This window comes from Musca vetustissima, unplaced genomic scaffold (assembly GCF_032173495.1).
Source record: "Musca vetustissima isolate MV318-11 ecotype Yass unplaced genomic scaffold, APGP_CSIRO_Mvet_v1 utg8326, whole genome shotgun sequence".
NCBI lineage: Eukaryota > Metazoa > Arthropoda > Insecta > Diptera > Muscidae > Musca > Musca vetustissima.
Window position 1 is genome coordinate 18003 of NW_026876651.1, and position 26540 is coordinate 44542.

General features: G+C 35.7%; 1 protein-coding gene across 1 annotated transcript; it reads left to right on the forward strand.

Moving 5' to 3' along the window:
- The first annotated feature begins 1614 nt into the window (after window positions 1-1614).
- LOC133321205 (gamma-aminobutyric acid receptor alpha-like) lies at window positions 1615-26340 on the forward strand. The gene is made up of 8 exons (XM_061530292.1): window positions 1615-2008; window positions 6422-6489; window positions 6602-6822; window positions 6987-7069; window positions 18746-18906; window positions 19021-19237; window positions 23084-23764; window positions 26060-26340. The coding sequence occupies exons 1-8, from the start codon at window positions 1615-1617 to the stop codon at window positions 26293-26295; spliced, it is 2061 nt and encodes a 686-aa protein (XP_061386276.1). The 3' UTR covers window positions 26296-26340.
- Window positions 26341-26540: the final 200 nt, after the last annotated feature.

Genomic DNA, 26540 nt, shown 5'->3' on the forward strand with positions numbered 1-26540 from the left:
AGCTATATCTAAATCTCGACCGATTTTCACGAAAATTGGCAGAGATCACTATTGGCTGAATTCATTACTCTGTGCCAAATTTCGTGCAAATCGATAGATATATAGGGACATTGGTGGACCATTTACATAAAATCGGACGAAACTATATATGGGACCTATATCTAAATGTGGACCGATTTTCACAAAACTTAGTAGACATTATTCCAGGCTCCATTCACTACACTATGCCAAATTTCATGCAAATCGAAAGATATTTAGGGGCTTTGGTACATCATTTATCTTAAATCGGACGAAACTATATATGGGAGCTATATCTAAATCTGAACCGATTTTCATGAAACTTGGCAGACATCATTGTAGCCTCAATTTAGCACATGTTGCCAAATTTCGTGCAAATCGAAAGATATATACTGTCTTTGGTGCACCATTTACATAAAATCGGACAAAACTATATATGGGAGCTATGTCTAAGTCTGAACCGATTTTCACGAAACTTGGCAGACATCATTCTATGCTCAATTCAGTACGTTATGCCAAATTTCGTGCAAATCGAAAGATATTTAGGGACTTTGGTGCACCATTTACATAAAATCGGACGAATATATATATGGGAGCTATATCTAAATCTGAACCGATTTTGACGAAATTTAACACACATCGTTCTAGACCCAATTCATTAGGCTGTGCCAAATTTCGTGCAAATCGAAAGATATTTAGGGACTTTGGTGCACCATTTACAAAAAATCGGACGAAACTATATATGGCAACTATATCTAAATCTGAACCGATTTTCAGGAAACTTAACACACATCGTTCTAGACCCAATTCATTAGGCTGTGCCAAATTTCGTGCTAATCGAAAGATATATAGGGACTTTGGTGCACCATTTACCTAAAATCGAACGAAAATATATATGGGAGCTATATCTAAATGTGGACCGATTTTCACAAAACTTAGTAGACATTATTCTAGGCTCAATTCATTACGCTATGCCAAATTTCGTGCAAATCGAAAGATGTATAGGGACTTTAGTAGCCTATTTACCGAAAATCGGACGAAACTATATATGGGAGCTATATCCACGCCTTGCGGATTGGCTTAAAAATTTATTTTTTTTTAATTTTTGCTTTCTTTATCCTCTCTTCTTATCTCCTTTGGATCCAACAAACCAAGCCGATAAAAGATTTTAAGTAAAACAAAATCTGCATAAAAATCCATGACAACCAACCGAATCGGAACCCACACAACAGACGGTTAACAAACCAAGTGTAAATTCAATGTGCAAAACAACAACAACAAAAACAATGTGAAGTGAAAAAACTAAAAACAAAGTCAACAACTAAAGCCTAAAACTTGTCAACAACAGATTCTTCCTTTTAGCCAAACACTCTGGAATCCTTCTAAGCCAGGACAAAGTTAGGGAAGGGTGAGGCCAGGCACTGCAAGCGAAAAACTAATAAACGCCAGCAACGGAAACTTAAGCTGACTCCAAAAACAACAACAACAACTCCGCCACCATCAACATTACTGGCTGTTTGACAAACAACACCTCCACCTCCAGGACGCTTCTACACCCTTCACCACCCGCACCACCACATGTCCTCAGCCATAATAATGACCATAATGTTGATGCTGCTGTTACTACTCGTCCTGGCCATGCCATCGTCAACGATGATGCTACTGCTGATGTTGTTGGCAATGATGCCACCGACAATAGTGTCGCTGATAAATCTGAAACGAATGTTAACTTCGTCGTCATCATCATCATCGTCGCTCCATGTTACGATCAAAAACATTTGCTGTGGCAGGTCATTTGGTCCTCTAAAGTTAACATGGCTCATAGCGCTGTACGGCTTGTTGTGGTATGGCCTAACGACCACAAAATTAACCTTGGTGGAAGCCGGTTCACACATCCGACTAACACAGCGTAACAATCATGCTAACATATCGGAATTATTGGATAATCTATTGAGGGGTTATGACAACAGTATACGACCGGATTTTGGAGGTAAGAAAACTTGAAAGATTTTAAAAATTCCCAAAAATAAACATAAACATGTCATTCTGCAACCGATACTAAATTTTTCATTTGGTCCGATATAGAAGCTATATCAAAATCTGAAACGATTTTCAGGATACTTAACACACATCATTATAGACTTTATTCAGTACACTGTGCCAAATTTCATGCAAATCGAAAGATATATAGGGACTTTGGTTGACCACTTACCCTAAATCGGTCGGAAATATATATAAGAGCTATATCTAAATCTTAACCGATTTTCAGGAAACTTAACACACATCATTCTGGGCCTAATTCATTACGCTGTGCCAAATTTCGTGCAAATCGAATGATATATAGGGACTTTGGTACACCATTTACCTTAAATCGGACGAAAATATATATGGAAGCTATATCGAAATCTGAACCGATTTTTCCCAATTTAAATAGGGTTCGTCCTTGGGCCAAATAAGTGACCTATGCCAAATTTCATCCAAATCGGATCATAAATGCGACCTGTTCTTTGTACACAAAAATACATGGACGGACAGACGGACATGCGTAAATCGACTTAGAAAGTGATTCTATGCATATACTCAAAAGAAACTATCTTGTTTCCCTTTGCGTGTTACAAACATATGTGCAAAGATAGACCCCCTGTAAATAGACCGCAAAATAATTTTTAAAAAATCCACGCCTAAGGATAGGCCCCTAAAAATGCCTTTTAAAAAATCCACGCCTAAGGATAGGCCCCTAAAAATGCCTTTTAAAAAATCCACGCCTAAGGATAGGCCCCTAAAAATGGCTTTTAAAAAATCCACGCCTAAGGATAGGCCCCTAAAAATGGCTTTTAAAAAATCCACGCCTAAGGATAGGCCCCTAAAAATGGCTTTTAAAAAATCCACGCCTAAGGATAGGCCCCTAAAAATGCCTTTTAAAAAATCCACGCCTAAGGATAGGCCCCTAAAAATGCCTTTTAAAAAATCCACGCCTAAGGATAGGCCCCTAAAAATGGCTTTTAAAAAATCCACGCCTAAGGATAGGCCCCTAAAAATGCCTTTTAAAAAATCCACGCCTAAGGATAGGCCCCTAAAATGCCTTTTAAAAAATCCACGCCTAAGGATAGGCCCCTAAAAATGCCTTTTAAAAAATCCCAAAATTAATATTTAAAAAATCCACGCCTAATGGTAGACACCAAAATTAATATTTAAAAAATCCACGCCTAATGGTAGACCCCAAAATTAATATTTAAAAAATCCACGCCTAATGGTAGACCCCAAAATTAATATTTAAAAAATCCACGCCTAAGGCTAGACCCCAAAAAATGCCTTTTAAAAAATCCACGCCTTAGGATAGACCCCTAAAATAATATTTAAAAAATCCACGCCTAAGGATAGGCCCCTGAAAATGCCTTTTAAAAAATCCACGCCTAAGGATAGACCCTAAAAATAATGTTTAAAAAATCCCCACCTGAGGATAGACCCTTAAAAATCATTCTTAAAAATCCACGCCTAAGGATAGACTCTAAAAATAATGTTTAAGAAATCCCCAGCTGAGGATAGACCCTTAAAAATCATTCTTAAAAATCCACGCCTAAGGATAGACTCTAAAAATAATGTTTAAGAAATCCCCACCTGAGGATAGACCCTTAAAAATCATTCTTAAAAATCCACGCCTAAGGATAGACCCTAAAAATAATGTTTAAAAAATCCACGCCTAAGAATAGACCCCAAAAATCATATTTAAAAAATCCACGCCTATGGATAGACCCTAAAATAATGTTTAAAAAATCCAAGCCTTAGGATAGACCCCAAAAATCATATTTAAAAAATCCACGCCTAAGGATAGACCCCTAAAAATAATTTTTAAAAAATCCACGCCTCAGGATAGACCCCTAAAATAATGTTTAAAAAATCCGCACATGAGGATAGACCTTTAAAAATCATTTTTAAAAAATGTGCGCCTAAGAATAGACCACTAAAACTTTATTTTGATTTTTTTCTTTTATGTTGCATACTTTTAGGCCTTTGCTTTGCCTTTTTGAATCGGGAAATCCTTTTAATCTCAGTAAATATTAAAAATAAATGCATTTATTTGATAGGCCATTATAAAAGTTGTATTCTTCTTCTTCTCTTTCTCTGCCTGAACTGAAATTAATTTAATTTTTGAAATTCATTTTCCGATTTTTTTTCTCGTCTCACTTGACTTGCCTGCAATTTTTTTTTTTGTGTTCGCTTTTGAAATGATAATTTTTTTCTTGTGTGCTGCTCTTCTGCCACTTTCAAAAGGAATCATTTCCCTTTTAATGGCGGGGGTAATTGTAGCGGTGGGACTGATTTCAGAAAAAAACATGAATGTACTTGAATGCAAACACACACACACATATTCTCACACACTAACAAGCTATTAGTAATTCCGTTCTCTGTTCTCAACTTATATTTTTTGATCCAAGCATTCATTCATATTGGAGGTCTTCTTTGGCGTCGTTTAGTTTCCAGTCCTCAGAGAGGCAGACAGACAGACAGATAGGCAATCCGACCAACAGACAGACAGCCAGACAAACATACGCACATAAATTACATGACGTTGTTAAACACTTCATTACGCCATTAATGCAGAGAGACTTTCAATGCAATTGCCTATCAGCGGAACGAACAGAAAAACAGCGAAGGCGAAAAGACCGAAGATTACAAAATAAGCCAGGCAGCGGAACTGAAAGGCAGCCTAATGGCAAGATAGCGGGATGAAGGAGGTTGGTGTTGGGGGTATTAGTTGAGGTTTTTTGTTGTATAAAAAATTAGTTTTTATTATCCCAGTGTTTGACTATTTCCGTTCAAAGTGATAAAAACGGATATTAGCATATGTTCAAAGCATACTTTTAGGCTCCGAGATGAATTAAGTAAATTGGGTGGATATACAAAGATTATGGATTTAAAAAAAATATTTCTTAAGGATACGACTTAAAAAAAAATTAAAAATTATTTTCCGGGTCTATCCTTAGGCGTGGATTTTTTAAAAGGCATTTTTAGAGGTCTATCCTTAGGCGTGGATTTTTTAAAAGGCATTTTTAGGGGCCTATCCTTATGCGTGGATTTTTAGAGGCCTATCCTAAGGCGTGGAATTTTTAAAAAGCATTTTAGAGGCCTATCCTTAGGCGTGGATTTTTTAGAAGTCATTTTTAGGGGCCTATCCTTAGGCGTGGAATTTTTAAAAAGCATTTTTAGAGGCCTATCCTTAGGCGTGGATTTTTTAAAAGGCATTTTTAGGGGCCCTTCCTTAGGCGTGGATTTTTTAAAAGGCATTTTTAGGGGCCCTTCCTTAGGCGTGGATTTTTTAAAAGGCATTTTTAGGGGCCCTTCCTTAGGCGTGGATTTTTTAAAAGGCATTTTTAGGGGTCTATCCTTAGGCGTGGATTTTTTAAAAGGCATTTTTAGGGGCCTATCCTTAGGCGTGGATTTTTTAAAAGGCATTTTTAAGGGCCTATCCTTAGGCGTGGATTTTTTAAAAGGCATTTTTAGGGGCCTATCCTTAGGCGTGGATTTTTTAAAAAAAAATTGGGGTATATTTACAGGGGTGGATTTTAGGCGTGGATTTTAAAAAAAAAATTGGGGTCTATTTACAGGGGTGGATTTTTTAAAAGGCATTTTTAGAGGCCTATCCTTAGGCGTGATGTTTTTTAAAAGATTTAGATATAGCTCCCATATATATTTTCGTCCGATTTAAAGTAAATGGTCCATCAAAGTCCCTATATATCTTTCGATTTTCAGGAAATTTGGCATAGCGTACTAAATTAAGTCTAGAACTATGTATGTTAAGTTTTCTGAAAATCGGTTCAGATTTCGATATAGCTTCCATATATATTTTCGTCCGATTTAATGTAAATGGTCCACCAAAGTCCCTATATATCTTTCGATTTGCACGAAATTTGGCACAGCGTAATGAATTAGGTCTAGAATGAAGTGTGATAAGTTTCCTGAAAATCGGTTCAGATCTAGATAACCAAATTATTGGACCAAATGTAAAATTTAGTATCGGTTGCAGAATGACATGTGACATGGATCCAATTTCATTTCACTGGCCCTTTAAAAATGCGACGACGTCTGTTAGGATTCATCTGTTGAGTATACCCATAGTGGTGGAGGGTATCATATAGTCGGCCCCAACCGACTTTACTATTTTTGGTAGATTTTTTAAAAATTATTTTTGGGGTCCATCCCTTTTTAATTTTAATTCCACATCTTAAAGATTATAATTTTATTTTCTATTTCGGACTCCCCAAAGTATGCTATGATTTTTTCCTATTAATAATACTAATACGCCACCTGTTCCCTTTGTATTTAATTCGTATCGATTTTTCTAGTAAATATTTCTTTAAAATTTATTTTAATTCATTAAATAAGTGTTGTCCTCTCTTTACAGGTCCCCCTGCCACCGTTGAAGTGGATATTATGGTACGCAGTATGGGTCCAATTTCTGAAGTGGATATGGTAATTAATTTTCCTACTGCTAGTCATCCAAAACCAAAATTCCGAATCACAAACTTTGACAAATAATCTGTGATAATTTGTAATAATTTCCTTCTCTCCCTCCCCTTCATAGACCTACTCCATGGATTGTTATTTCCGCCAATCGTGGGTGGACAAACGTCTGGCATTCAAAGGAGCCCAAGCCACCCTGGCGCTGAGTGTATCAATGCTGGCACGTATCTGGAAACCGGATACTTATTTCTATAATGGTAAACAGAGCTATTTACACACCATAACGACACCGAATAAATTCGTGCGTATCCATCAGAATGGCAGGGTGTTGTATTCGAGCAGGTGAGATAGCGATTTTTTTTACTTCGACCATCGTCCTCCACAGGCTCTTAAATGTGTTTACCTTCAATTTTTAAAATCCTGCAAATATTTGCAGAACAAATTCTCATTACAGATTATCGGTAATTTGTTATCTGATTTTTTTTTCATCTTTTGTCTCTCTTCAGGTTGACCATAAAGGCGGGATGTCCAATGAATTTGGAGGATTTTCCCATGGACATACAGAAATGTCCATTGAAATTTGGTTCGTGTAAGTATTGAAGCATCGAAAATTTAAATACCAATTTAAAAATTATTTTTTGGGGTCTAGCCTTAGGCGTGGATTTTTTAAATATGATTTTAAGGGTCTACCATTAGGCGTGGATTTTTTAAATATGATTTTAAGGGTCTACCATTAGGCTTGGATTTTTTAAATATGATTTTAAGGGTCTACCATTAGGCGTGGATTTTTTAAATATGATTTTAAGGGTCTACCATTAGGCGTGGATTTTTTAAATATGATTTTAAGGGTCTACCATTAGGCGTGGATTTTTTAAATATGATTTTAAGGGTCTACAATTACGAGTGGATTTTTTAAATATGATTTCAAGGGTCTACCATTAGGCGTGGATTTTTTAAATATGATTTTAAGGTTCTACCATTAGGCGTGGATTTTTTAAATATGATTTTAAGGTTCTACCATTAGGCGTGGATTTTTTAAATATGATTTTAAGGGTCTACCATTAGGCGTGGATTTTTTAAATATCATTTTAAGGGTCTACCATTAGGCGTGGATTTTTTAAATATCATTTTAAGGGTCTACCATTAGGCGTGGATTTTTTAAATATGTTTTTAAGGTCTAGCCTTAGGCGTGGATTTTTTAAATATGTTTTTAAGGGTCTAGCCTTAGGCGTGGATTTTTTAAATATGATTTTAAGGGTCTACCATTAGGCGTGGATTTTTTAAATATGATTTTAAGGGTCTACCATTAGGCGTGGATTTTTTAAATATCATTTTAAGGGTCTACCATTAGGCGTGGATTTTTTAAATATGATTTTAAGGGTCTACCATTAGGCGTGGATTTTTTAAATATGATTTTAAGGGTCTACCATTAGGCGTGGATTTTTTAAATATGATTTTAAGGGTCTACCATTAGGCGTGGATTTTTTAAATATCATTTTAAGGGTCTACCATTAGGCGTGGATTTTTTAAATATCATTTTTAAGGGTCTACCATTAGGCGTGGATTTTTTAAATATTTTTTAAGGGCTAACATTAGGCGTGGTGGATTTTTTAAATATGATTTTAAGGATCTACCATTAGGCGTGGATTTTTTAAATATGATTTTAAGGGTCTACCATTAGGCGTGGATTTTTTAAATATCATTTTAAGGGTCTACCATTAGGCGTGGATTTTTTAAATATGATTTTAAGGGTCTACCATTAGGCGTGGATTTTTTAAATATCATTTTAAGGGTCTACCATTAGGCGTGGATTTTTTAAATATCATTTTAAGGGTCTACCATTAGGCGTGGATTTTTTAAATATCATTTTAAGGGTCTAGCCTTAGGCGTGGATTTTTTAAATATGTTTTTAAGGGTCTAGCCTTAGGCGTGGATTTTTTAAATATGATTTTAAGGATCTACCATTAGGCGTGGATTTTTTAAATATGATTTTAAGGATCTACCATTAGGCGTGGATTTTTTAAATATGATTTTAAGGGTCTACCATTAGGCGTGGATTTTTTAAATATCATTTTAAGGGTCTACCATTAGGCGTGGATTTTTATACCCTTCACTCTGTGGTACAGGGTATTATGTCTTTGTGCATATGTTTGTAACAGGCAAAAGGAAACGAGATAGACACATGGTTCCTTTTGAGAATATGCATAGAATCACTTTCTAAATCGATTTATGCATGTCCGTCCGTCCGTCTGTCCGTCTGTCCGTCTGTAGATGTTAAATTGTAAACAAAGTACAGGTCGCATTTATGATCCGAATGGGATGAAATTTGGCATAGGTCACTTATTCGGCCCAAGGACGAACCCTATTGAAATTGGGAAAAATCGGTTCAGATTTAGATATAGCTCCCATATATATATTTAACCGATTTAATGTAAATGGCCCCTATATATCTTTCGATTTGCACGAAATTTGGTACAGCCTAATCATTTAGATCTAGAATGATGTCTGCCAAGTTTCGTGAAAATCGGTTCTGATTTAGATATAGCTCCCATATATAGTTTCGTCCGATTTCATGTAAATGGTGCCCCAAAGTCCCTATATATCTTTCGATTTGCACGAAATTTGGCATAACGTACTGAATTAAGCCTAGAGTGATGTCTGCCAAGTTTCGAGAAAATCGGTCCAGATTTAGATATAGCTCCCATATATAGTTTCGCCCGATTTCATGTAAATGGTGCCCCAAAGTCCCTATATATGTTTCGATTTGCACAAAATTTGGCATAACGTACTGAATTGAGCCTAGAATGATGTCTGCCAAGTTTCGAGAAAATCGGTCCAGATTTAGATATAGCTCCCATATATAGTTTCGTCCGATTTCATGTAATGGTGCCCCAAAGTCCCTATATATCTTTTGATTTGCACGAAATTTGGCATAACGTACTGAATTAAGCCTAGAGTGATGTCTGCCAAGTTTCGAGAAAATCGGTCCAGATTTAGATATAGCTCCCATATATAGTTTCGTCCGATTTCATGTAAATGGTGCACCAAAGTCCCTATATATCTTTCGATTTGCACAAAATTTGGCATAACGTACTGAATTGAGCCTAGAATGCTGTATGCCAAGTTTCGAGAAAATCGGTCCAGATTTAGATATAGCTCCCATATATAGTTTCGTCCGATTTCATGTAAATGGTACACCAAAGTCCCTATATATCTCTCGATTTGCACGAAATTTGGCATAACGTACTGAATTAAGCCTAGAATAATGTCTGTCCAGTTTCGAGAAAATCGGTCCAGATTTAGATATAGCTCCCATATATAGTTTCGTCCGATTTAATGTAATGGTGCCCCAAAGTCCCTATATATCTTCTGATTTGCACGAAATTTGGCATAACGTACTAAATTAAGCCTAGAGTGATGTCTGCCCAGTACCCAGTTGGTACAGCCTAATCATTTAGGTCTAGAATGATGTCTGCCAAGTTTCGTGAAAATCGGTCCAGATTTAGATATAGCTCCCATATATAGTTTCGTCCGATTTCATGTAAATGGTGCCCAAAGTCCCTATATATCTTTCGATTTGCACGAAATTTGGCATAACGTACTGAATTAAGCCTAGAGTGATGTCTGCCAAGTTTCGAGAAAATCGGTCCAGATTTAGATAGAGCTCCCATATATAGTTTCGTCCGATTTCATGTAAATGGTGCCCCAAAGTCCCTATATATCTCTCGATTTGCACGAAATTTGGCATAACGTACTGAATTGAGCCTAGAATGATGTCTGCCAAGTTTCGAGAAAATCGGTCCAGATTTAGATATAGCTCCCATATATAGTTTCGTCCGATTTAATGTAATGGTGCCCCAAAGTCCCTATATATCTTTTGATGTGCACGAAATTTGGCATAACGTACTGAATTAAGCCTAGAGTGATGTCTGCCAAGTTTCGAGAAATTCGGTCCAGATTTAGATATAGCTCCCATATATAGTTTCGTCCGATTTCATGTAAATGGTACACCAAAGTCCCTATATATCTTTTGATTTGCACGAAACTTTGCATAACGTACTGAATTAAGCCTAGAGTAATGTCTGCCCAGTTTCGAGAAAATCGGTCCAGATTTAGATATTGCTTCCATATATAGTTTTGTCCGATTTAATGTAATGGTGCCCCAAAGTCCCTATATATCTTTTGATGTGCACGAAATTTGGCATAACGTACTGAATTGGGCCTAGAGTGATATGTGCCAAGTTTCGAGAAAATTGGTCCAGATTTCTATATAGCTCGCACATATATAGCTCACATATTTTAAGTAATTGACGCACCAAGGAACCAATAGGAACAAAACGTTCTGAAATTGGTATAACCTAACCTGTGACAAGTTTGCTTGAAATCGCTTAATATTTGGATGGAGCTTCCATATATATTTTCGCATCAAACTCCTCATGTTAGTCAGATTCACATCTAGGTCGATTCACATTTGGATAAATATCACATATATTATTTCATCGAATTTCATGTTAATAGTCCTGTTTAATATACCCATAGTGGTGAAGGGTATCATATAGTCGGCCCCGTCCGACTTTACTACTTTCCTTACTGGTTTAAATATGATTTTAAGGGTCTACCATTAGGCGTGGATTTTTTAAATATCATTTTAAGGGTCCACCATTAGGCGTGGATTTTTTAAATATCATTTTAAGGGTCTACCATTAGGCGTGGATTTTTTAAATATGTTTTTAAGGGTCTAGCCTTAGGCGTGGATTTTTTAAATATGATTTTAAGGGTCTACCATTAGGCGTGGATTTTTTAAATATGATTTTAAGGGTCTACCATTAGGCGTGGATTTTTTAAATATTAAGGGTCTACCATTATGCGTGGATTTTTTAAATATGATTTTAGGGGTCTAGCCCTAGGCGTGGATTTTTTAAATATGATTTTTGGGGTCTACCATTAGGCGTGGATTTTTTAAATATGATTTTAAGGGTCTACCATTAGGCGAAGTCATAAATGCCTCTGTTTTGACATGTAACTGCTGCACAATGTCCTGCCAATTGCATTTAACAACAACTGCAATCAAGACGTCAAAAAATGCACGATATATTTATTTGTACCTATGTACCACACTCGTCAGATAGTGGATGTCAAAATGCCTGGCATCGAACACACACACATACATACACATACAAATTCATATGTATGTATTTTTGTATATCGTTCTGTGTGTATATTAATGCCATAAATTTGCTGTTAAAGGGAAATTGCCAATAATCAAGCACTGCATGAATGATCATGCCAATGAATGTCACAACAATTTCTTTTTTTCTTGTATACCCTATGATGACTCAATGACTCTACATGTCCTCTAAAAAAAATGCATGCAATTTTTACAGAGTGGAGGTTGGGCGCCATTGTCCCACAGGGTGGTGGTTAGAGGTTGGGCGGGTTTTCCCAGTAGAAAAAATATTTGTATACATTTATGACATCAACTACAAGTCAATTTCCATTTGGCGCATTGTCAAGCATTCCGATGGAGGGGTAAAAACACCAATTTTTTCCTGGACAAAAAAAAATCCCCTGAGGAAAAAATTCTCGCACATCGCAGGTGTAAATGTTGCGATTGCCATAGATAAAAATAAATAGAGTTTTGTGACACATCGCGACAATTTGAAGTTAACAACAACATATCCGAGCAGGAAAAAACCGTTCAAACAAATTGCTTTTTTCCCAACGAGGGGAAAGGGGGGAAAATCACCAATTTCCCACACCATCCTCCTCCATCACCCGTCATACGGGCCATTCAAAAATATTCACATTTCCCATTAATCACCATTGGGAACTCATTATGGGTTACCACTCAAAAAATGTAACAGCGCTTCATTTCCTCATCACAACCTCAAGCCTCCCTCCCCGCACTTCCCCCTCGCAATTTCCGCCACAATTTTTAGATATTGGCATGGAATAAAAATTCGTCTCCCCAAAACGTTCATTTACATTTCTGTCTATTTTGCAAAAATAAGATGTTTGCCTACCCCCTCTCCACTCTTCCTCCGTTCAGATCCTCCTCGCTCTTTCATTCCTATTGACTGACACATTAAGTACAATTATGAGTTGGCTCGTGAATAATCGCATTAATGAGTAGTGGGAGTGCACACACACACTCTCGTGAAATTAACATCACTTCGATGTCATGTTAACATGGAGAAGTACTTACCAAGAAGAGGAGGAGGAGGAGGGCAAGGGGGACGAGGCGGCAAAAAAAACCTAGGGTCTGGTCTTGTTCCCAAAGATGTCGAGGATATCTATGTCAGTTTTTGAATAATTTGCATTTAATTATTGCCGAGGAGGGTAGGCTGTCTCCTCAAAATCTCCTCAAAATCTCTCCTTAAAATCTACCTGGCCCTTAAAATCATATTTAAAAAATCCACGCCTAATGGTAGACCCTTAAAATCTATCTGACCCTTAAAATCTACCTGGCCCTTAAAATCATATTTAAAAAATCCACGCCTAAAAATAGTATTTAAAAAATCCACGCCTCAGTGTAGACACCAAAAATAGTATTTAACAAGTCCACGCCTGAGGCTAGACCCCAAAAATCATATTTAAAAAATCCACGCCTGAGGCTAGACCCCAAAAATAATATTTAAAAAATCCACACCTAATGGTAGACCCTTAAAATCTACCTGACCCTTAAAATCTACCTGACCCTTAAAATCATATTTAAAAAATCCACGCCTAAAAATAGTATTTAAAAAATCCACGCCTGAGGCTAGACCCCAAAAATCACATTTAAAAAATCCACACCTAATGGTAGACCCTTAAAATCTACCTGATCCTTAAAATCATATTTAAAAAATCCACGCCTAATGGTAGACCCTTAAAATCTACCTGACCCTTAAAATCATATTTAAAAAATCCACGCCTAATGGTAGACCCTTAAAATCTACCTAAAAAATCCACGCCTCAGTGTAGACCCCAAAAATAGTATTTAAAAAATCCACGCCTAATGGTAGACCCTTAAAATCTACCTAAAAATCCACGCCTCAGTGTAGACCCCAAAAATAGTATTTAAAAAATCCACGCCTCAGTGTAGACCCCAAAAATAGTATTTAAAAAATCCACGCCTAATGGTAGACCCTTAAAATAAAAAAAATCCACGCCTCAGTGTAGACCCCAAAAATAGTATTTAAAAAATCCACGCCTCAGTGTAGACCCCAAAAATAGTATTTAAAAAATCCACGCCTCAGTGTAGACCCCAAAAATAGTATTTAAAAAATCCACGCCTCAGTGTAGACCCCAAAAATAGTATTTAAAAAATCCACGCCTAATGGTAGACCCCAAAAATCCTATTTAATAAATCCACGCCTAATGGTAGACCCTTAAAATCATATTTAAAAAATCCACGCCTAAGGCTAGACCCCAAAAATCCTATTTAATAAATCCACGCCTAATGGTAGACCCTTAAAATCATATTTAAAAAATCCACGCCTAATGGTAGACCCTTAAAATCATATTTAAAAAATCCACGCCTAATGGTAGACCCTTAAAATCATATTTAAAAAATCCACGCCTAATGGTAGACCCTTAAAATCATATTTAAAAAATCCACGCCTAATGGTAGACCCTTAAAATCATATTTAAAAAATCCACGCCTAAGGCTAGACCCCGAAAATCATATTTAAAAAATCCACGCCTAAGGCTAGACCCCAAAAATCATATTTAAAAAATCCACGCCTAATGGTAGACCCTTAAAATCATATTTAAAAAATCCACGCCTAATGGTAGACCCTTAAAATCATATTTAAAAAATCCACGCCTAATGGTAGACCCTTAAAATCATATTTAAAAAATCCACGCCTAATGGTAGACCCTTAAAATCATATTTAAAAAATCCACGCCTAATGGTAGACCCTTAAAATCATATTTAAAAAATCCACGCCTAATGGTAGACCCTTAAAATCATATTTAAAAAATCCACGCCTAATGGTAGACCCTTAAAATCATATTTAAAAAATCCACGCCTTGTGGGAGACCCTTAAAATAATTTTTAAAAAATCCACGCCTGGTGGGTAGGCCTTAAAATATATTTTTAAATTTGTTCGGCATTTAATAAAAATCTTTAGCATACTTTAAGGCTTTAAGTAAGGGCCAAAGTAATTGAAAAACTTTCCATCTAACATTGGCCCAATGATTCGGATGAGCAATGCCATCAGAAATTGTTAACAGAACACATTCAACAACTTAATGCAATAACCTTTGCCTACTTTTAGGCAATGCTGAAAAGTGTTGTATATTTTTAGGGGTTGGGGTGTGTTCGGCTTGCAATGTCTACACACAATCAAGGTCCTTAGTTTAGATTGCAAGTCATTAAGGGATAACAGCAAAGGAAATAGACAAAGACACTCAAACAAACACACACACATATGCGGACACACACAATTTGCGGCTTCTGTGGTTAGCACTGAATTTATTAACAAATCTTCCGAATGAAAATAAAAAACAAAGAAGGCAGTAAAAGGACAAAAACCAGGTCCCCCTCTTCGTTGCAATGAATTTGAGGAGGGGCCGGCAAAAATCCGACAACAACAATTCCTCAAGACATCATCAAAATCTTAACATTGATATGCCTTTAAGCAAGGGCCAGCCACAAGAAAAATTATTAAAGATGGGGTAAAAACAATTCTTGAAATTGCCTTGAGGGAGACAGGGTAGGAGGCGGAGGCACACCCCCACACAATCGAATAACTAATCGCATTGATTAGAGAGACACAACTACTGTTATTATTTATGAGGACTTAATGGCACATTGGCATACCGATTTTGTCACGAAAAGGGAAATCATCGAGGTTTGGAGGGAGGAAGGAAGAATGGTCCTAATGGAGGATGGTGGTGGTGGAAGGTTGGTTGAGCTTGGTATTCGTGACGTTCTTGGCTATTAGCAGCTCAAATGATGAGTCATTTCATCGCCAGTTAAAATTATTGAATAAAGAGAATAACGATGGGGCCACTTGGGGGATGGTCAACCTTAGAAGTGGCCATCGAAAAGTAAAAATCACTAAGAAAATCGATACGTGACTGGAAATTATGAATTATTAATTAAATGAACAATATTTGGAATTTAATATGGAAAATGAAGAAAAGATACAAACCCCCCCGTAAACGTATAAAGGACCACGATCTGCGAATCTGCACATGGAATGTGCATACCTTGTACAGAACAGGCGCAGTTTTCGCTTTGGCGGATGTACTCAAGAAGTACAAAGCCGATATTATTTCCTTACAGGAAATGCAATGGAAAGGAGGGCCAGGCTACGGAGAATTTGGCTACGGATTTATGGTCGACAGGAGAATAAAAGTCCCCGTCTCCAGATTCACTCCAGTAGATGATGAGCGATTTGCTATAATCCGCATAAAAGCGAAGTTCATCTACATCAGTCTCATTTGCGCCCATGCTCCGACCGAAGGCAAAGATGAACAGACCAAAGATATATTTTACGAGTGCCTCGAAACAGCATATGATCGCTGCCCGGGCCATGACATTAACATTCTGCTAGAAGATTTTAATGCAAAAATCAGAAGGGAAAATATCTTTGGCCCCACCATTGGAAATTTCAGCCTCTATGAAGAAACATGCATGAGGTTGTCGCGGCAGCAAAAAACATGGTAGTTAGCAGCACCAGATTCAAGTATCTCGATATACACAAAGCCACCCGGTGCAACCGACTGAGCCCACCTGCAAGGGGGCTATGCACGAGAATCACCTCCACTAAGTGCTGTCCTTCTCCTAAACGCTTCACGAGCAAAACTACTTAAACAACTAAAGGTCCGATCGTCTTCAAGAGCCCTGCCGAAATCCCACCCCGCCCCTCCATTCGATATGCCTATACTTGCTAAATCTCTAATGTCATCATAGTAACAGCATTCCGTTAGTATATGCCTCCAGTCCTCAGTCATCCCGCACCCACATAAATCCGTCTGGGACAGGCCTCTTTTATGCAGATACGCATTGAGAGAACCATGCCCCGTCAGTAAGAAACCAGTACTTAAGCCAAAGCGAAAGTCTCGCCAGTCCACTACGAACGTTGCGTCACGAATAAATTCATACGTCACCCTCCCATTGCCACTGTTCGTCCACCTTGTCCTCCACCTATCTACAACACACTCCCGATGGATAGTGCTGTACCGCCTACTCTCCCCATCCACCAGAAGGTTTGGTTCAGGAACATCCTCCTGTAGAGATGAAGCAGGAAACCTTGTGACAGATACAGACAGCGTGTTGAGGATCTGGAAGGAGCATTTTGAAAAACTTCTGGTATCAAATAGTGGCGGATACCCCAGAACCAATAAGAGATGATAATATAGAGTGTATACGACCTAGCCAAGATGAGGTCATAAAAGCAATTAATCGGCTCAAGAACAATAAAGCAACAAGAGCCGATGGGTTACCAGCCGAACTATTCAAGACTGGTGGTCAGATACTGGTCAGGAGGATGTACCAGCTGATTACATTTTGGCTAGAGGAATCCATGCCCAATGATTGGAACCTCAGCATCCTGTGTCCCGTGTACCAAAAAAGGAGACAAGACGATATGTGCCAACTATAGAGGAATAAGTCTCCTTCCCATCGCATATAAAATGCTATCCATATAAAATGCTAACCGATTGAAGACAATGGTCAATGACTTTATTGGACCATACCAATGTGGCTTCAAACCTGGCAAATCCACCATTGACCAGATTTTCAATCTGCGCCAAATCCTGGAAAAGACCCACGAAAAACACATCGACACATACCACCTATTCGTTGCCTCTAAAGCCGCATTCGACTCGAGCCCTATCCGTTCAGAGGTGTATAAAGCCATGTCTACGTTCGACATTCCTGCAAAATTAATACGGTTATGCAGGATAACTTTAACTGGCACAATATCAGCAGTTTGAAGTCGGAAAGGACCTCTCGAAGCCCTTTAATACCGAACGAGGATTCAGACAAGAGTGACAGCTTGTCGTGTGACCTGTTTAACATCCAGCTGGAAAAGGTCATACGAGAGGCAAAGGTGAACAGAAATGGCACTCTGCACACCAAAAACTACATGTTACTCGCCTACTCCTCCGATGACATCGATATAATGGGTCGGAACATTGCGTGCGATAACAGCCACCTTTGAACAAATTGAGAAGGAGTCTGCCAAAGTGGGTCTGGCAGTAAACGGCGAGAAGACCAAGCTGATGGTATCAATGCGCAAGACGTCCAGTAGACTCGGACTAACTGTGGAGCTTGAGAACTACAGCTTCGAGGTAGTTAACGATTTTATATACCTTGGTACCGCCATAAACAGAACGAATGACATCAGTTTTGAAATTCGGAGAAGGATTGTGATGGCCAACCGATGCTACTATGGTCGGAGCAAAGAACTCAAAAGCAAGGCCACCTCCCGCCAGACCAAACTCGCACTTTACAAGACGCTGACACTACCGGTACTGTTACATGGATCTGAAGCATGGGTATTTGCGCAAGCAGATGAGGTAGCTCTTGGAGTGTTTGAGAGAACAATTCTCCGAAAGATCTATGGGCCGATCTGCGTTGATGGTGCATATCGCCGTCGAATGAACCATGAGTTGTACCAGCTATTCTCGGACATCGACATTGTTAGACGTATTGAGCTGCAGCGACTACGTTGGCTAGGTCATGTTGTGAGAATGGATGAAGATGCCATGCTGATGGTTCACGCAGAAGGCGAAGGCCACAAATACGAGGGGAAGATCAAGTCGAATATGGTTTTTCAAATTGGAAAAACTGCGCAAAAGACCGACGCGCCTGGAAATCTTTTTTAAGCTGGACTTATGGAACAAAAGTTCTGTCACAAGCCAGCTAAGTAAGTAAGTAAGATTTTTAGGGTATACCCTAAGGCGTGGATTTTTTAAAAACGATTTTTGGGGTATATCCTTAGGCGTGGATTTTTTAAAAACCATTTTTAGGGTCTAGCTTTAGGCGTGGATTTTTTAAAAACGATTTTGGGGTATATCCTTAGGCGTGGATTTTTTAAAAACCATTTCTGGGGTATATCCTTAGGCGTGGATGTTAAAAAAATCTCCTTAATATCCTTAACGTCTATATTTACCCTTCTTTTGTATAATCTTTTTATTCTGCACTCAGCTGTGTCATTGTTATTTTATGTCCCTCTCAGCTAAACACTCTCTTATTGTATTCTAATCTCTTGCAAATTTTTATTTATTCCTCCTCTATGTTTACATTCCAAACCCTCTCCCCCTGCAGTTGGCTACACCACCGCCGATGTCATCTACCGCTGGAACAAAGAACGTCCGGCTGTGGCCATTGCCGAGGATATGAAATTGTCACAATTCGATTTGGTCGATTGTCCGGCGGGTAATTTAACGGATGTTGTTTACAAAGCATCTTCGCCCTATCACGAGAATGCCCGGAACTATGCGGGGAGTAGCGGCGATGCCACCACGATAACGACGCATCAAGTCCATCACTCCACACACCATCATCAACACCAACGCGAACATGAACAGCAGCAGCATCAGCATGGCCATGACCATCACCACAATTACGACAACAGCAACAACAACAACTTCAGCCAATTTGCCAATCGCAACAACAAAACCCTGACAACTTTTGCCGGTCCAGGGGCAAAAAATCAACATGTTCGTGGTACGGGCATCCAGTTGGATACGGGTAGCGGTTTTGGTGTGGGTGGCGGTGCCGGTGGTGGTCACATACGCTTAGAATCGGATCAATCATGTAAGTTCATGCTCGGAAAAAAATGAATAAACAAACAATACATTGTCAAATATTGTTTTTGGAGTCTTAACAAGTCATAATAAATTCAATCATCCGAAAACATTAACCCATTGGGAGATGGAGGACTACAAAAATGGAAGTTTTTTTTCGGAAACAACAAGAATTGAAATAATTAGAAAATCAGAAAACCTCAACAATAATAAAGAAAATTGGTAGTATAACAGTTTTTTGCATACACAATTTTTTGTATAACAGTTATTGAAATGGAAAAAATGTATATTATAACAGTTTTCTATGTAGGAAATATGTTGTATAACAGTTATCGGAATGGAAAATATACTTATAACAGTTTTCTATGTAGGAAATATGTTGTATAACAGTTATTTTATTAACAAAATAAGCTGTATAACAGTTTTCTAGGTATATATTATGTTGTATAACAGTTTTCTATGTGAAAAATTTGTTGTATAACTGTTTTATTTGTGAGAAAATATGCTGTATAACAGTTTTCTATATAATACATAACCTGTATAACAGCTTTTTTAGCATAAATGATGTTGTATAACAGTTCTATATGTAGAAAATAGACTGTATAAAAGTTTTCTATATAGAAAATAACCAGTATAACCGTTTTCTAAATAGAAAGTATCCAGTATAACAGTTTTCTATATAGAAAATATCCAGTATAACAGTTTTCTATATAGAAATGGCGTTGAATAACAGTTTATTATAAGTATAATAGGTTATATAACAGTTTTCTGAGCTGTATAACCGTTTTCTATACAATAAATAGGCTGTATAACAGTTGTATATGCATAAATTATGTTGTATAACATTTTTCTATGTATAACTTATATTGTATAACAGTTTTAAATATAGAAAATACGCTGTATAACAGTATTCTATATTGAAAATATCGAGTATAACAGTTTTCTATATAGAAAATATCGAGTATAACAGTTGTCTATGTAGGAAAAATTGAGTATAATAGTTTTATATGTAGAAAATATCCAGTATAACAATTTTCTACGTAAAAATGATTTTGTATAACAGTTTTCTATATAGAAAATATAGAGTATTACAGTTTTTTTATCTAGAAAATATCTAGTATGACAGTTTTCTATATATAAAATATACAGTATAGCAGTTTTCTACTTAAAAATTATGTTGTATAACAGTTTTCGTTATAAAATATATGCTGTATAACAGTTTTCTATATAGAAATATAGTTGTATAACAGTTTATTATAAGTAAAATACGTTATATTACAGCTTTCTATGTAGAAAAGGCTGTATAACAGTTTTTTATTTGGAAAATATGATGTATAACAGTTTTCTACTAGGTAAATATGCTGTATAACAGTTTTCTATTTGAAAAACATGCTGTATAACGGTTTTATATATTGAACATATGATGTATAACAGTTTCCTATATAGAAAATAAGCTGTATAAGAGTTTAAAATTTTGAAAATATACCGTATAACAGTTTTCTTTAAACATCAGAAAAGTACATAAATGTTTTTTTTGTATGAAAAATAAGTTGTATAACAGTTTTCAATTTGTGAAATATGCCGTATAACAGTTTTTTACACAGAAAAAAAGTTGTACAACAGTTTTCTCATTAAGAAAATTCCACATATAAGGAACTCTTCTTCACTCAAATATAGAAAAAAATTGCGTATGACTCTTTTTTAATCGATTTTTTTTTTGTATAACAGTTTTCTCTTAGTATAACAGTTCTACAAATTAGCAAAATTTATTTGTATAAAACAACTTATTGGCATAAAATGAGTTTTTTGATAATTTTTGTAATATGTTACGTGTATAACAGTATGCAAATACTAATTTTTTTGTATAACAGTTTTCAAAAACATATAAAAATTCAATTTTTTGTTATAAAAAATTTTTGTTACCTCTTTTTATCAAGAGAAAAAATGTTGTATGACATTTTTTAGTTAAAAAATTTGGTATAACACTTTGGTAATATGTATAACAGTTTTTCAAATTTTGATTTTTTTATAAAAAAAAAAACATTATTTTTTATAAAATTGATATCTATAGAAAAAATTGCATTTTTTATTGAAATTTTTTTTGTATAACACCAACATTTTTTGTATAACAGTTTCCCAAAACATAAAAACTGCAATTTTTTGTTAGAAAAAAATTATAATTAACCTTTTCATCTAATGAAAAAAATGTTGTATGATATTTTGTTAGTTAAAACAAATTGTATAACACTTTGCCAATATGTATAACAGTTTTTTTAATTGGATTTTTTACCCAAAAAAGCCCTATTTTTTATAAAATTGGTATCTGTTAAAAAAAATTAATTTTTTTCAAAAATTTTTTTTTGTATAACAGTTTTCTTTTGTCAAAAAAATTTTTATAACACTTTTTCAAAATTGGATTTTTTTATAAAAAACCCCAAATTGTTTATGAAATTGGTATCAATAGAAAAAAATATTTTTTTATTAATTTTTTTTTTGTATAACAGTTTTTTTGTCAAAAAAATTTTGTATAACACTTTATAAAAATCAATTTTTTTTTTAATTTTTAATTTCTATCTACAACAAAAAACTCTGTATGAAATTTTTAATCGTTTTTTTGTTGTATAACAGTTTTCTTTCAGTAAAAAATTTTGTATAACACTTTATGAAAATCAATTTTTTTAATATTATTTCCTTAAAAAATAAACTCATAGCTTCATCACACCTCATTTAAATTCTCTGACCATTATTTTTTACATCTATGTGTGTGTGCTTCACACACACCCATGAACTGTTATACACTGTTATACACCTGTCCAAAAATTGCCCAATCAATTATTTTCCATTAACCTCCTGACCATTTTTTTACATGATAATTAGGACAGAGGAAAGGAAAATGTTGCATGAAATTATTTACACACACGTCCATCCTTCCGTCCCGACCTACCCGATTCTCCGTGCTGTTTCTTTATTTGCCATTATCATCCTCATCATTAACACCAACCGCCTCGACAATTATGATTTCCATATCTCAATTAAGGCCACTTTAAAATGTGAATGCTGAGAATGAAGACAACCGGACCAAACCATTCAATTGACCTGCAACGAAGTTCGGTTGAATGGTGGTTCGTCGTCGACAAGGTGTCGTCGTCTGGCTACTTTACATGCAGAGACATGGTAGGGCATCCATGCATGGATGCTTGAATCAATAATAAGGAGGGCCATGGACATAAAGGTGAAAGATTGACAGGCAGTCTGTCTGTCAGACATTCGGATAAATAGCGGAACTGGGACCCGGGGTGGCCAGAGCTTCATATTCGACAGCTTTAAAGTGATTATGGCATGGAAATCAATTTGGTTAATTAGGAAAATTGATTCGAAGATGACTTCATGCCATAGGAATGTGTGGGGATTATAATTTTTAAAAAACAAAAAGTGGTGCATACTTTTAGGCGCTCAGAAAGAAAAAAATTAAATTTTAGAGGATTAAAAATTTTAATTTTATTTAAAAAAATATATAATTTTAAGACCTGGTCCCTAGGAAGGTGTAAGGGTTATAATAAAATAAAAAACAAAAAGTGGTGTATACTTTTAGGCGCTCATTATAAACAAATTTAAAACAAACTTTAAAAAATTGGCATTTTATTTAAAAAAAAAACATAATTTTAAGATCTGGTCCCTAGGAATGTGTGGGGCTTATAATAAAATAAAAAGCAAAAAGTGGTGCATACTTTTAGGCGCTCATTAGGAAAAATTCAAATTTAAACGCCTTAAACCCTATAAAATTATTTTTTTAAATTTTATTTCTCAAAAATGACAAAAAAAATAATAATCCTCCCTCACCCTTCCTATCTTTCAGCGGAATATTCCATGTTGATGGTCAACTTCCATCTGCAGCGGCACATGGGCAACTTCCTAATACAAGTCTATGGACCTTGCTGCCTCCTGGTCGTCCTTTCTTGGGTATCATTTTGGCTGAATCGTGAAGCGACAGCAGATCGTGTATCTTTAGGAATTACCACGGTACTCACCATGACCTTTTTGGGGTTGGAGGCCCGCACCGACCTACCCAAGGTCCCATATCCCACCGCCCTGGACTTTTTCGTTTTCCTCTCCTTCGCCTTCATTTTCGCCACCATTCTACAATTTGCCGTTGTCCACTATTTCACCAAATATGGTTCGGGTGAATGTTATTTTATTATCGAGGAACTAGATTCCGACACGGAAACGGAGAGTGCGGTAAGGCAGACCCACAAATTGGGTATGACTCCAGAATATGAAGACACAAATAGTAGTACCGAAACGAAAATCTATGAAGTAATTCCGCTGGCAATGTGTTCGATTAATATACCTAAGGGAGGTTCGGCAAAACGTCGATGTTCAAGGGAAAGGAAATATCGTGGCCGTCCATCGGCATGGCAAAATTGTTGGAGCCAGTTGGTGATTTGGTTGGGTTGCAGGCCAAAAAGAGGAAGGCATAGGGCCCATTTCGATTCGTCGGATGAAGATGGTGAGGAGATCCATTTGCGGGCGAATGAGGGTAAGTGTAGAAGAGTTTTTTTCTTCATATAGAAAAATAATTTTTTATAACAGTTTTTTTTTTTTGAATTGAGTAGTATAACACTTTTCGATATGGGAAACGTGTTTTATAACAGTTTTCCATGCAGTATAACACTTTATTATTGTTGTATAACACTTTTATGTAGCGAAAATGTGGTGTATAACAATTTTTCGGAATAGTATAACATTTTTAAGTTTTGTATAACACTTTTTTATGGTTGCATACCACTTTTTGGGTGTTGTATAACAGTTTTCTATAAGCTGTATAACAGTTTTGAGGTGGTGTATAACACTGTTTCTGTATTAAATAGTTTGTATAACACTTTTTGGAAGTTGTATAATGGTTTTGATGAATTGTGTAACACTTTTTATGGGTTGTATAACAGTTTTCTATATTAAAAATATATAACACAAAATTGTATAACACTTTTGAGGTGGTTTATAACACTTTTTGGGAGTTGTATAACACTTGTGCAGCGCTGTATAACACTTTTTGAATGTTGTATTACAGTTTTCTACATTAAAAATTGAGTTGTATAACACTTTTGAAGCGTTGTATAACAGTTTACTGTATTAAAAATTGTGTAACACTTTTAATAGGTTGTATAACAGTTTTCAATATTGAAAATATATGTATACCACTTTTTAGTTGGTGTTTAACACTTTTTGGGAGTTGTATAACACTTGTGCAGTGCTGTATAACACTTTTTGAATGTTGTATAACAGTTTTCTACATTAAAAATTGAGTTATACAACAGTTTTAAAGCGTTGTATAACAGTTTACTCTATTAAAAATTATTGTATAACACTTTTGACATTTTGTATAACAGTTTGGAAGTGTAGTATAACACTTTTTGAGTGTTGTATAACAGTTTTATATATTAAAATATGTTGTATAACACTTTGGAACTGTTTTATTACATATTTTGAGTATTGTATAACAGTTTTCTATATTAAAGTGTTGTATAACACTTTGGAAGTGTTGTATAACACTTTGGAAGTGTTGTATAACACTTTGGAAGTGTTGTATAACACTTTACAAGTGTTGTATAACACATTACAAGTGTTGTATAACACTTTACAAGTGTTGTATAACACTTTACAAGTGTACTATAACACTTTATAAGTGTTGTATAAGACGTTTTAAGTGTTGTATATAACTTTATACGGGTTGTATAACACTTTACAAGTGTTATACACTTTATAAGTGTTGTATAACAGTTTATAATTGTTGTATAACACTTCATATGTGTTGCATAACACTTTATATGTGTTATATAACACTTTGGGAGTGTTGTATAACACTTTATATGTGTAGTATAACCCTTTATAAGGGTTGCATAACACTGTATAAGTGTTTTATAACACTTTATAAGATATGTATGACACTTTTTATGTGTTGTATAACACTTTTGAATAGTTGTATAACACTTTTGATGAGTTTTACAACACTTTCCTGATCATAAATATGTACCTTTTCAAGGTTTGTATAAGACTTTTCTATTTTGAAAATGTGTTGTATAAGACTTTTTTGCTTTAAATATAAACTGTATAACACTTTTCGGCATTAAAATTTTACTGTATAACACTTTCAGATTCTGTATGACGCTTCTTGAATACTGTATAACACTTTTAGGTTCTGTATAAGACGTTTTAGAAGTTGTATAACACTTCTGATGTGTTGTATAACAGTTTTTTTAATGTTGTATAAAACTTCCGACTGTTTTTAATGTTGTATAACACTTTTGGTGTGCAGTATAACAGTTTGAGAATTTGTATAACACTTTTCCATATAAAATATTTTTGTATAACACTTTTCCGGGCCGAAAATTTCCTTCATAACAATTTTCCCAGCACTGTATGACACTTCTTGAATACTGTATAACACTTTTAGGTTCTGTATAAGACGTTTTGGAAGTTGTATAACACTTCTGATATGTTGTATAACAGTTTTTTAATGTTTTATAACAGTTTGAGAATTTGTATAACACTTTTCCATACAAAATATTTTTGTATAACACTTTTCCCGGCCGAAAATTTCCTTCATAACAATTTTCCCAGCACTGTATAACACAGTTTTTCTGCAGAAATTATCCAGTATAACAGTTTTTTTTTAATTAATTAAAATTTGTATAACACTTTTCCATATAAAACATATCAGCGTTTTTCACAACAAATTTATTGTATAAGACTTTAATTTTCTTCTACAACACTTTAATTCCCTCAAATTAATTTCTCCCTTTCACTTTTCCCCTTTTCTCTTTCCTCCTTTCAGATGTAACACCAAATAAAAAATATTCCGGTCGCCGCCGTATGTCCTACTATCGTCGTGAGGAATTGGATGCCCGACGCAAAGGCAAACGTACACCACAATATAATTCCGTATCGAAAATTGATCGAGCCTCACGCATAGTTTTCCCCATTCTATTTCTCCTGATCAATGTGTTCTATTGGTATGGCTACTTGTCACGAAGCTCACGAATATTGGCGCACAGTAATTCGACCACCTGATGTTACCTTTTGGCAATTTAGACACCACGGCCGGGGAAGAAATCACACAAGCACACACACACAGAAGCAGGATTAAATATTTGGTGGGAAATTCAGTCATTTAAGAGGGAATTTTAAGGGAAAAACAGAGTTGTTTTAAAGTATGAAAAGGGGAAGGGAAATGGGGAAAGGGAGAATACGCTGCGATAAAATCAAAATGCTTTACGCTTCTGCTAATAATTTCTGCTTCTGTTGCTATGATTTCT

What these genes read in the sequence shown, in the direction of transcription:
- LOC133321205 (XM_061530292.1), top strand. Translation starts at nt 1,615, where the DNA reads ATGACCATAATGTTGATGCTGCTGTTACTACTCGTCCTGGCCATGCCA. An exon ending in CAATTTCTGAAGTGGATATG is followed by an intron (nt 6,490 to 6,601) that starts GTAATTAATTTT and finishes TCCCCTTCATAG; the next exon opens with ACCTACTCCATGGATTGTTA. An exon ending in CTTAGAATCGGATCAATCAT is followed by an intron (nt 19,238 to 23,083) that starts GTAAGTTCATGC and finishes CCTATCTTTCAG; the next exon opens with CGGAATATTCCATGTTGATG.